Here is a 13,576-nt window from a genome sequence, read left to right as displayed (position 1 = left end):
ATTATTGGAGGGATTAAGATTATTTAATAGAGCAGCTCATAAGTACTGAAAAGATTAAGATTTTTTAATCAAAGTAATTTACAAATCTGTTTAACTTTATGGATCCAGTTGATATATATATAAAAAAAAGTTTTCTCCTGGAACACCCCTTTAAGCTCTGCGCATTTCCATGGTCCGGCCGTTCGTATCGCTCACAATCCGCAGCGCACATGTTAACAGGAATGTGAAATCACACTATGCCAGGAATGTGTAATAACAAATGAAAATGAACTAAATTGCTGTAAAATAAAGCAGAGAAAATGAAACGTGAGCTCTGAGTAGTGATGGGGGAACATTCTTATAAAACTGGATTCTTGGTCTTTGCCAACATTTCACATTGCTTACCCCATCAGTTTTTAGGAAGATGAATCAGAGATAGGCTGTGTTCACATCTGCATCGGAGCTTCGTCAGAGTCCGTTCAACTAGCAGGACGTGAGTGGGCAAAAAGAAATGCTGCAAGCGGCAATTGTACGGTCAGAGCTGCTAAATAAATGGGCCCCAGACGCACCCCATAAAAGGGTTATCCACCATAAGGTGATTTTAGTACGTACCTGGCAGACAGTAATGGACATGCTTAGGAAGGATCTGCGCTTGTCTTGGGGCTAAATGGCTATGTTGTGAGATTACTATAATACTGGGGCTAGCTTTTTGTGAACTGGTATTTCCTGTTTGACTCTTCTTTTTATACTACAAATCCCAGAATTCCATTTTCCTCCCTCCCACACATCAACCACCCCACCCATTGAAACATAAATGAGCTGCATCCATTCAAAAGACCTGTGGTTTTCAATCAGGGTGCCTAAAGCTGTTGCATTAGTTGCAGATTGATCTCTCTCCCACCAAGCGATCGCTCCACCCATTGAAGCAGACAGGCTCCCTGTCATCAGCTGACTAGTGAGTCAGGTCTTGGCCGCATTGCAACCTGAGAAAAATCTGAGACAACAGTCATTTTGTATGCTGTTAAAAATAAATATTGGGGTGAAAATCACAGAATTGTGACAAAACCGTCACACACAGGTACAGACACTATATTATGGACTACACTAACTTTACAGCCTCTGTAGCATAGTCAAATAAAAAAAAATCCTGGAATACCCCTTTAAAGTCAATGGGATCCACTGATGTCCATTGTGCAACAGACCGTCAAGCTCCATTTGTTTTTTTGCCCACAGTCTCTGATGTAGAAATGACTAAGCCTTAAAAGGGGTACTCAGCCCCTAGGCATGGCAACTGTGATCGCCAGTCATCCGGCAGAAGCGGAGTTCGCTCCGTGGACCGGATGACTGGGGTGCCGCGGTGGAGCCCCGTGATCAGACATGTTATCCCCTATCCTTTGGATAGGGGATAACATGTCTAGCAGCGGGGTACCCCTTTAAATCTGTGTTTTCTAACCAGTGTGCCTCCAGCTCTTGGAAAACTACAACTCCCAGAATGCCCGGACACTGGTTGAGAAACACTGCCTTCAATATTCACTGTGTCCTCTTACAGTACAACTAACACTAAATTACTGCTGAGGTCCACAGGAATATTTACATACAATAGTTAGATATAGAACAGATATTGTTGGTTGGTCAATCCCTTTAATGACTAGTGAAAAGTGTCATGAGAAAATTAATTATTAAATTAAGTTTTGTTACATTTTTTAAATAATTATTGGTGATATTATTTTAAATACATTTTCTATTTTACTATCTATAATATGTCTGTAATATAATGTCCAAAGAAAATGTAAAAAATCTAAATAAGCAAATAAAACTATTAATTAAATAAATACTTTTGTACAGCATTACAGTGAAAGGTGACATCAGTAGAGACAATAGATGAAGTTCACAGCTCAGTCTCCCACTCCCTGTAAAATGGCCACTGCAAAGGTCACAGAGTACGTTCAGTAACATTTTCCATGGAAGTAAATGGGACCGCTCCTGTTTATTCTTATGTTCTATGTCCATGGCTGTTAAAGGGGTACTCTACTGCTCAGCGTTTGGAACAAACTGTTCCGAATGCTGGAGCCGATGCCGGGAGCTCGTCACGCCCCGCCCCCTCAATGCAAGTCTATGGGAGGGGGCGTGACGAGCCGTCACGCCCCCTCCCATAGACTAGTTTTGAGGGAGCTGTGTGTGACGTCATGAGGGGGCGGGGCTATGACATCACGAGCTCTCGTGCTGGCTCCAGCGTTCAGAACAGTTTGTTCCAAACGCTGAGCAGCGGAGTACCCCTTTAAGGTTATTTCTAATTGTTGTTAAAAAAAAAGCTGATGTAATAATGTACAAGGAAAATAAAATAATAAATAAGTATATAAATAAAATAGAAACAGAAAAAAACAAACATACATACATTCATTTCAAAGAGAAGTTACCTCTAACGGGTGGGTGGCACTATTTAATTTTTACGTTTTATAAAAGTTTTCTCAATAAAACAGATGCAATGTTTCGCACAGGCTGCTCCCAGAAGCCCAAAGATTTAACACCGACACCCACTGGCTATGATGTTTGCTGCTAAGCTACAGCGCAGACATATTCAGGGTTGTATCATGAGCTCCATTCCAAAAAATCTTTTTCATTACTAGTCAGGACTCCCTAATGGTGGCGTCTAGCGCTCTTGCCACAATTCCACCCATATCAGATGATTCCCCGTTTGCCATTTTTTGTAAATAGAACACAAAGCTGTTTTTTTTTCGGGCTCAGTTATAAAACTGGAATGTGAATCATGGATTTGGCGGCCAGAGGATTAATAAATGAGAACTAATAGAAAATGCCCAATAATGAGTTCTCCAGGACACTATAAAAATAATAGAAAAATAACACTGCAAAGCCCTTGTAGTTATCAGGACCCGGAGAGCTGCTCTTACGGCCCGCATATATAGGTAATGTAATGGGAGGAGGAAAGAGACTGTATGTAACACAACAAGCGTCACTTTGCTCATATGTATAAACGTTTCATGTAAACTGGCAAAGGAAAACCAGCGGCAGCACCGACTCCAGAGACCTTCTATTTGGCCCATTACTACATAGAATGTACTGCAATGTGTTATTTTATGGTAGAGTTGAGACTGCAGGAGATGAAGTTAAAGGGGTTAAACTGTTCCGAACGCTGGAGTCGGGAGCGCATGATGTCATAGCCCTGCCCCCTCATGATGTCATAGCCATCACGCCCCCTCCCATAGACTTGCATTGAGGTGGCTAATTGCCCTAAAAAGCCCCGCCCCCTCAATGCAAGTCTATGGGAGGGGGCGTGACATCCATCACGCCCCCTCCCATAGACTTGCATTGAGGGGGCGGCGCGTGACGTCATGAGGGGGCGGGGTTATGACGTCACGAGCTCCCGGCGCCGGCTCCAGCATTCGGAACAATTTGTTCCAAACATTGAGCAGCGGAGTACCCCTTTAACCCATTAACAGCCAGGCTTGTTTTGCCTAAATGGGCACTCATTAAAACAAATTTTTGATATTGCATTGGTAAATAAAAAATCTTTCTAATGTAAGTTGTTTAAAAAAAAATAAAAAAAATGGAAGTCTTATGTTTTTTTCTTCTCTCCAGGGTAGGGGTGGGTTAAGTAGGTTGGGGGAAAAGTATATGAATTTTGTATTCTTATATATTATGATATGAAATTTGTATTCCTATATATTATGTAACATTTAGTTTTTTCAATAAGTAAAAAAATAAAAATAAAAAAAAATAAAAAGCTGCCACTAGGTGTCTCCCTACTTGTCCAGAGCACAATTCCCCCCATCTCTTGCACAGACTTTGGATTCCTGCTGGCCTGGTGAGGGAGGAAGTTCTCCCCTGTATGGCTTCAGATGATGTCACGCCTGCTGGGGAACGCCCCTTCCCAGTCTGTGAATCTGACTGAGCAGAAAATACAGAGCAATATCAAGGTAGAAAACTAACAAATAATAAAAATAAAAGCAGGAGGTGGTTTATTATGATGGGTGCAGTGAACTGGGAGGATTATAACATTTAACAAGCTCATGAGAGGTACTCTTTAAAAAATAAATAAATAAATAAATAAACTTTTAACATGCCAAAGGTTTTGATCAGTCGGAATCTGAGTACTGAGCACTTCACTTCCCGGCTCTCAGCGATCTCTGTCTAATGCAACATTATAAGTCTATGGTGTCTTTTCAGAGATAACTGAGAGCCGCGCTTCTCCCCGCTCGATCTCCTGGTTGACATTCAGACATATACGTTTGTTTAAATAACACGCACACTGTAAACGCAGAACTTTCTTACATTCTTTTCTAAACATTTCATGTTTTACTCATGTGAATAACCAGTTCTTTAGATTATTACAATCAATTAACTGTAGGCTTTTTGTTTTTAAGTCGTGTATACGTAAGAAAATGTATTTTAATTTAAATAATTTGTAGTTTTTTTAAATAATTTTTTTTTTGCAGATCTTGTTTATTTTACACTTACAATGTGTCAGCGTTTTCCTCCATGCCTATACATTACCCTCTGTGTCACTATGATGCAGGTGATTGTGTACCCTTATAACAAGTGTACGGATGGCCCTGGTGTCCATTCTAGGTCCCCAGAGTTGACTGCAGAGGGTTTCCCTTGTCCCTGAGTTGTTCACCGGAAAACCTTGTAATCAATTCAAATAAATGCTGTAGTCACTACTGACCAAAGCAATCAAAGTGTTAAATGGCTATGACCAGAGGTTCCACCGATCCGGGTCTTTACAGCTGAGCCCTTGTTAGGCTGGGTCCACACTACGACCGGAGTGAAACGTTCGGTCCAGTCGGCTCATTTTTGCGCCGTATGCGCTTTTACAACCGGACCTAAAACTGTGGTCAACCACGGTTTTAGGTCCGGTTGTAAAAGCGCATACGGCGCAAAAATTAGCCGACCGGACCGAACGTTTCACTCCGGTTGGCTCATTGAAATGAATGACATACGGGAGCGCATACGGTAACATACGGGAGCGTGAGCTTTTAGCTCCCCCCTGCCGTATGCGCTCCCGTATGGGACAAAACGTAGTGTGGACCCAGCCTTACAGGGTGGTACTGACACCTTTGCAGGACCATCAAAACACAGTGCTGTAGAATAAGGATCAGTGATGACCACCATAACAAAGACGCACGGGTGGTCATTGGCAGGTTGAAATTCTAATAAATAAAGGGTATGTATATTAGAACGTTTACTTTTCAAAACTGATTAAAGGGGTTATCCAGAGATTTAAACCTACTAACTATCCCCAGGATAAGGAAAAGCTAGCTGACTGGTGGAGTTCTGACCACTGAGACCCCCACCTATCACGAGAACAGGGGTCCCTTGTCCTCTGAGTGAATGAAGCAGCACACACCTTCAGACACTGCTCCATTAATGCTCTATGGGACTCCCAAAAATAGCCAAGTGCTGTATATGCCTCTATCTTCTGAAGTCCCACAGTGAATGGAGCAGTGACTATCCATGCAGACTGCCGCACCATTCACTCAGGGGACAAGGGACCCCTTTTCTTGCAATAGGTCTGGGTCCCACAGTGGTCAAAACCCCCACTGTTCACATCCTTAATTCCTATCCTGTGAATAGTTGGTAAGTTTTCATCTTGAAATAATAAAATTTCCTAGGTGTATTCTCATAACTTACTATATAGAGACCAAACAGGGCTCTCATATTGTGGTTGTTCAGCTTCAGAGACTGGGAGAAATATTTTCTAGCCAGTTCAAGGTTTTCAAGTCCCCCCTGAGTGTATTTCACCTGCAAAATGAAAAGCCAAACATCAGCAGCCTATAAGACAGACACAACCTTCTCAAATATTCTGACATATACAAAAAACACATATAATAAGAAATACAATGACCAAAATGTCCAATGTCAATATAGGTTTCTTCTTTATAAATAAGAATTTTTTTACACAAGGAAATACATAAATTATCTATTATACTATATATTCAGGGTGCTCCTTATACGTGCAGCAAAGCTTAAAGGGTTACTCCGCTCCACAGCTTCCGGAACATTGAGTTCCTGAACGCTGTGTGCGGGCTTCTGTGTTCACGCCCGCCCCCTCAATGCAAGTCTATGGGATGGGGGGGGTGTGACGGCCGTCGCGTCACGAGGGGGCAGGCGTGAACATGGAAGCCCGCACACAGCATTCAGGAACTCAATGTTCCGGACGCTGGGGAGCGGAGTAACCATTTAAAGCCTACCTATCATTTTATGTTACCTTAAAGGTTAAGCTGCCCTATGTGTACATGAGGAGCAGCACTATTTCTGCCCATTATATCTTGTATATGGTATTTTTCAGCATTTCTGCTCTGGAGGCTTCGTCTATAATTTGCAGTTCTCCCAGAGCTGGTGGGCGGAGCTTCCTCCTCCCCCCTCCATAGACTTGTATTGGCTTGTCTTGTAGACACAGGACAAAGATGAGCTGGTTTTCAGAGATGATTTTAACAGCAAGGGGGAGGAAGGAAAAATTGGTAACAGGAGAAAAAAGTATTTTTGTCTAATAAGATATATAACAAAATTTATTTTATTCGCTTGTACTATTGATCTATGCAAAATTTGTTCAGATGACACAGTGCCTATTTAAAGGGATACTATAAAGGAAAACATCATATCCTCTATCCCAAGGACAGGGTATAAGATGTCTAATTGCGGAGGTCTCGCTGCTGATGACCCCCGCAATCTCCGCTGCGGCACCCCAGTCATCCAGAGCATGGAGCATGACTGGCGACTACAGCTGCCATGCCCGCTCCATTTATGCCTATGGGAGGAGGCGTGACGACTACATACTAGCCGTCACTCCCCCTCCCATAGACATGAATGGAAGGGGCGTGCCGGGATGCCGCAGCTGCCGGCCCGGAGATCGCGGGGACCCCTGTGATCAGACATCTTATCTCAAGATAAGATGTATTCCGCCAGAGCACCTCATTAAGATGCCTATCTAATATAAAACGCAGATTATCTGGTAAAGGTGCAAAGGTCTAGATCCTGGAGCATTACCATTCATCCTTACATCCTTCTCAAATGAATAAATGTATAGAATTTGATACACAAGACATCTCAAAGGTTTTGATCGGAAGGTGTCTGAGTGTTCACAAGAAAGAGCTGGTGAAAGTGTGACCTGGACGGACTCATGAAATAGATCTATTGGACTGTCCTGCTCCCATAGCGTTGCCGTGAGGTTCTTTCCAAGCTCATTCTAGTCATTGGTCGGAATCTGTTCACTCACACGCCAACCAATAAATACTTTGGCCACGTGCCTAGGCCAGTGTTTCCCAACCATTGAGCCTCCAGCTGTTGCAAAACTACAACACCCAGCATGCCCGGACAGCCGTTGGCTGTCCGGGCATGCTGGGAGTTGTAGTTTTGCAACAGCTGGCGGAACATTGGTTGGGAAATACTGGTCTAGGCACATGACAGAAGTATTTTTCAGGTCAAGACGACACTCATTTGTAAATACTGACCTCAGCAAACTGCTGGTAGTAGAAGTGGTTGTGCGGGTTGGTTAATATAAGTTCCTCCAGACAAAAAGCGGCTTTTGCATAGCTGTCAGGTTTAGGGGGGGAAAAAAACAAGAGAAAAAGAAAGTTAAAAGGAGCTTGATACAAAAGGGTCAAAAATTCACAAACTCTCTCAATGGAAATCCATTAAGCTTCTGCAAAAGTTTATGAGCTAATGTGAATAGTGGAAACTGCATCAGAAACTGGAGTGGTCCTTTTTACAACCAAGCGCTGGGACTGATTTACTATTCCCGATGCGCAGAAATTCAGGTACGATCTGCACCTGAAGAACTGGTGCATGGCTTTGCTGGAAACAGCGCGTGGCTTAAAGGGGTAGTCCAGTGGTGAAAAGCGTATCCCCTATCCTAAGGATAGGGGATAAGTTTGAGATCGCGGGGGGTCCGACCGCTGGGGCCCCCTGCGATCTCTCTGTACGGGGGCCCTGGCTCTCCGTCCAGATAGCGGGTGTCGACCTCCGCACGAAGCGGCGGCCGACACGCCCCCTCAATACATCTCTATGGCAGAGCCGGAGATTGCCGAAGGGGCTCCGTACAGGAGATCGCAGGGGGCCCCAGCGGTCGGACCCCCTGCGATCTCAAACTTATCCCCTATCCTTAGGATAGGGGATAAGTTGTCCACCACTGGGTCACCACTGGACTACTCCTTTAAAATTGAGTTGCACCAAAATTTGGGCACAAATTAAGCCCACTAATAGGTGCTGTAAAGTTAAAGTTAGACTAAAGTAAGACGAGTCACTGAGATAAATCTGCCCCAATGTGTGTAAGCATACCATGAGGGCATGTTCACAATGTTTATGATGCACGATAAATTCTGCGCCAAAAACCACATGGTACAGCAGAGAAAGAAATCCAGCACTGTTCACTTGCGATCCAAAAGCCTTCTTTTTATAGAACGTGTTCACACAGGATACAAACAGGAGATAAAAACTTTCCTGACGCGTTTCGCGCCATCAGTATGACTAAGCGCTGACTGCGCGAAACGCGGCAGAAGAGATTTTATCTCCTCTTTGTATCCTGTGTGAACACGTTCAATAAAAAGAAGGCTTTTGGATCGCAAGTGAACAGTGCTGGATTTCTTTCTCTGTTGTATCCTGTGTTGGGCCGATGGTGATTCCGGCAGTTTCCGTGCACTGGCGTGCGATAGCAGGAAGGGGGGAGCTGTTTCTTTGGAGAATTTAAAAAAAAACACATGTGTTAGCTTTGAACATCTTGCTCCCATTGACTTCAATGGGAAACATAGAATCGTGCAGAAAAGAAGTGACTTGTGACTTCTCCATGTGGTTATCCACTGAAGTCAATGGGAACTTCAGGGCTGGCAAGTGTAGGTTTTAGGGGGACTTGTTTCTTCTTATAAGGAAACTAAGAGGTTAAAGGGGTATTCCAGGAAAAAACTTTTTTTTTTTTTTATATCAACTGGCTCCAGAAAGTTAAACAGATTTGTAAATTACTTCTTTTAAAAAATCTTAATCCTTTCAATAATTATTAGCTGCTGAAATTGAGTTATTTTCTGTCTGGCAACAGTGCTCTCTGCTGACATCTCTGCTTGTCTCGGGAACTGCACAGAGTAGAAGAGGTTTGCTATGGGTATTTGCTTCTACTCTGGACAGCTCCCGAGACAGGTGTCATCAGAGAGCACTTAGACAGAAAAGAAAAACTCAGCTTCAGCAGCTCATAAGTACTGAAAGGATTAAGATTTATTAATAGAAGTAATTTACAAATTTGTTGAACTTCCTGGAGCCAGTTGCTCCTGCTCTGCATAGTTCCTGACATGGACAGAGGTGTCAGCAGAGAGCACTGTGGTCAGACAGAAAAGAAATTCAAAAAGAAAAGAATTTCTTCTGTAGTATACAGCAGCTGATAAGTCCTGGAAGGGTTAAGATTTTTAAATAGAAGAAATTTACAAATATGTATAACGTTCTGTCACCAGTTGATTTAAAAAAAAAAAAAAAAATAAGTTTTCCACTGGAATACCCCTTTTAAGTGTAAGTTTTGGGGGGCTTGTATAGAGAAACAAAGAATTCAAGTGTCAGATTTAGGGGAATTGCATCTTCTTATAGGGAAACAGAGAGATCAGGTGTAAAATGAGGCAATGCTATGATTTTAGGAGACTCTTGGGCCAAACTGTCATATCATGAGTTTCTCAGGACTCATTGCAACCTACCTTTTTTTATTTTTTTAAAGTATTTATTTATAATGTTTTGCAACTTAATTAACATACAATACCAACAAGGTACAAAAACAACAGGGACCCACATCGTAATAAAAAAATAAATAAATACAGGAGAGAGACATCGGATGATCCGACTAGAGCAGTGGTCTCCAACCCGCGGACCTCCAGATGTTGCAAACCTAAACTCCCAGCCGTTGGCTGTCCGGGCATGCTGGGAGTTGTAGTTTTGCAACATCTGGAGGTCCGCAGGTTGGAGACCACTGGACTAGAGCATCTACAGGAACACAAGGTAGGAGCTGATATCCACCCAACAGTAGGTGACGGCTACAACTGGGACCCAGCTTGGAGAAAAGCCGAACGTAAACAGACAAAAACAAGCAGACTTCACACACACATCCCGGCAACCCTACACCCCCCCCCCCTCAACCCCGGTACCCATCCCAAAGCAGCACCGCAACAGAGGAGACCTATTCGAACAATCCAGTCGGAGGGTCAGTTGACATTTCAAGTAAAAGCCAAGGGGTCCAGATCTTATCAAATTTCTTGGGACATTTGCGACTCACATACAACACCTGGTACAATGGGACATATTTGTTGCCTAAACTAAACCATCGGGACAGAGGAGGAGGAAAGGTCTCCTTCCAGGTCATCACCACTTTACCAGAACAAAAGAGAAGGAACCGAATTAAGAAATGTCTATGGGAACCACAAACAACCCCATTAATCAATCCAAGTTGCCAGCTAAAAACCTCATCACATCTCTCCAGAAGGGGGCGATAACAGGACAATCCCAAACAGCATGTAAGAAAGTACCTACCTCAGAGGAGCAACATATCCCTACAACCAAATACAGTGGAATAATATGTTCCCTCGACCTCCTTCCACTGACAATCAGATAAGTCAGGGATATCAACCACCTACTTATCTAATGCTTCTGAGAAAGGGCTAGGACCCAGCGACTGGAGAAGAACATAGGACTGGGTAAGGGGCTTAGATAGATCCGTGGTGCCCAGTAGAAGCTCCACCTCCGAAAATACAGGAGTAAACATCAGGGAGCCAAACTGCGCCTGGACCGCATGCCAAAGGTGAAAATTCCTATAAAAGGCAGTTCCAGGGATGTCATAACGTTCTGGCATGTCCAAAAAGGATAAGAAAACCTGATCCTCTCCAAACAGGTGGACCACAAGTTTAACTCCACGAGTACCCAAAAAGCCGTCTCCCTGTAACCCGTGCAGGTGATGAAGATGAACATTCCCCCACAGGGGTGCTCTAGGAGACACCAGCGGTTGTGGAAATTATTGAAACCTACCTGAAGAATTTCTACCCCATGCTAGCAGTTACTAAATTATAAGTGGGCTAATGACACAAAGCGATTTTTTGCACTGACCAAAATATGGCTTTAAAAAATTGCTACAATATAAGCTTCACCAATGATGGTTTAAAGGGGTTCTCCGATGCTTACACATCTTATCCCCTATCCAAAGGATAGGGGATAAGATGCCTGATCACGGGAGTCCTGCAGCTGGGGACCCCCGTGATCATACACGCGGCACCCTGTTTGTAATCAGTCCCCGGAGCGTCTTCGCTCCGGGTCTGATTACGGGTGACTACAGGGCTGGCGGCGTGTGACGTCCTGCCTCCGCCCCCGTGTGACGTCACGCTTCGCCCCTCAATGCAAGCTCCCGTAGCCTTGCATTGAGGGGCGGAGCGTGATGTCACACGGAGGCGCAGGCGTGACGTCACATGCCGCCAGCCCTGTAGTCGCCCGTAATCAGACCCGGAGCGAACACGCTCCGGGGACTGATTACAAAAGGGGTGCCGCGTGCATGATCACGGGGGTCCCCAGCTGCAGGACTCCCGTGATCAGGCATCTTATCCCCTATCCTTTGGATAGGGGATAAGATGTGTAAGCACCGGAGTAGCCCTTTAAAGGAAAACTGTCACATGTTTGCTCCCACACTAACCACAGGTACTGATGGATAGTGCGGGAGACGCTGATTCCTATGATCCCTACATTGGCCGTATCCAGCCGGCCATTCGCCCGCAATCTTAGTTTTATTATATCTGGAAGTATGGTTGTAACTGGCACGGGCGGGGTTTCTGTAGCTTAACTTGCACTGATGTCAGCGCCGCCCACTTATGAATATTCATCCCCCCTCCCTCCAGCTCTCCCTCTCTTCACCGCTCCCAACTGGTCTTCACTGCACATGTGCTGCTTCCTGACATGTGCAGTGAAGACCAATTGGGAGTGATGAAGAGAGGGAGAGCTGGAGGGAGGGGGGATGAATATTCATAAGTGGGCGGCGCTGATGTCAATGCAAGTTAAGCTACAGAAACCCCGCCCATGCCAGTTACAACCATACTTCCATATATAATAAAACTTAGATTGCGGGCGAACGGCCGGCCGGATGCGGCCAAGGTAAGGATCATAGGAATCAGCGTCTCCCGCACTATCCATCAGTACCTGTGGTTAGTGCGGGAGCAAACATGTGACAGTTTTCCTTTAAGAAAAATACATTAAAAAAATATCAGGAAAAAAAAAAAATCTTTCTCCAGACCATGAACCATACACTGCATGGCATATAGGGGAGGTATAAAGTGTCATTGATCGATTTGCCATAGAAAACGTGTTCTCGACCGATCAGTAGATCGAGCCCCTCTGTGTCACGTGACCAGGACAAATTCAGGAGCAGTTCCCTCCATGCTCATTCTAGTGATTGGTCAGACCCTGACCGATAAAATCTATTCACATTTTTTTTACATGTCCACAGGACGTGTAAAAAGTTTTTATAATGACAGAGACACCTTAAACAGGATAGACTTAAAGGGGTACTCCGGTGGAAACCTTTTTTTTTTCTTCAAATCAACTGGCTCCAGAAAGTTAAACAGATTTGTAAATTACTTCTATTAAACAAATCTTAATCCTTCCAGTACTTAGCTGAATTATTATTATTTTTTTTCTGTCTGACCACAGTGCTCTCTGCTGCCACCTCTGTCTGTGTCAGAAACTGTCCAGAGTATGAGTAAATCCCCATAGCAAACCTCTCCTGCTCTGGACAGTTCCTGACATGGACAGAGGTGTCAGCAGAGAGCACTGTGGTCAGACAGAAAAAAACAACCCAACTTCCTGTGGAGCATACAGCAGCTGATAAGTACTGGAAGGATTAAGAATTTTTAATAGAAGTCATTTACAAATCTGTTTAACTTTCTGGCACCAGTCGATATGAAAAACATTTTTTCTACCGGAGTACCCCTTTAAGGCTTGTGAAGAGGCATGTGCTTGTGACCGAATTCATGCAGTGATGTTGGAAGAAGTGCACTAAGCTGCCGGCTAATCCTTCATGTTGTTATATCCTCCTGTCAATACGGCTATAAAGGCCTAACATTACATAGCCAATAAGTAGGTTCAGCTCACACAGACAATTCCCTATTGTCCTTGGCAACTCAGCCTTGTCTTGTATACAAAGACTTTTGTCTGAGGAAGGAAATGTATTCCTTTTATTAAAATGAATGAATTTAAGTTCCTAATAAGCAGCATATGGGAAAATAAACAATACCCATATATTCTAACTGTGTTAAAGAACATGATTATTATATTTCTTCAATACAGGGCTGAAGTTTCCTCAAAACAGTGCTGCTGTTTCCTAAGGGCTGTTTTGGGTTATTGCAGCTCAACCCTAATACTGAATAAATCCCTATAGTAGAATAGAGAACTGGCACTACTACGGAGAGGTTCACACTATGGAATTTCCGCCTGCAATTCCGCTTTGAAATTGCAGGCAGAAATTCCGCTTGCTAAAATGTATAGTGTAGTGAATGGGTTTCCGTTTACAAATTCACACTTCGGAATTTGTAAAGCGGAATTTGTGAACGGAAAATCCGCTTGGAAATTTCCGCCTGAA

The 13,576-nt window shown here is 43.7% G+C and overlaps 1 protein-coding gene across 2 annotated transcripts in view; it reads right to left on the bottom strand.

The window, feature by feature from the left end:
- EMC2 (ER membrane protein complex subunit 2) overlaps positions 1-13,576 on the bottom strand; it is a 96,560-nt gene that overhangs the window by 15,121 nt on the left and 67,863 nt on the right. For both annotated transcript variants that reach the window (XM_056522591.1, XM_056522592.1), the window contains exons 9-10: positions 7,449-7,530; positions 5,629-5,739 (exon numbers count right to left, since the gene is read on the bottom strand). In XM_056522591.1, the coding sequence (XP_056378566.1) occupies positions 5,629-5,739; positions 7,449-7,530 (193 nt within the window). The remainder of the gene's footprint in view (positions 1-5,628; positions 5,740-7,448; positions 7,531-13,576) is intronic.

The sequence above is a fragment of the Hyla sarda genome, chromosome 5 (genome assembly GCF_029499605.1).
Source record: "Hyla sarda isolate aHylSar1 chromosome 5, aHylSar1.hap1, whole genome shotgun sequence".
NCBI classification, from domain to species: domain Eukaryota; kingdom Metazoa; phylum Chordata; class Amphibia; order Anura; family Hylidae; genus Hyla; species Hyla sarda.
This window is presented reverse-complemented; position numbering and strand designations above follow the sequence as displayed.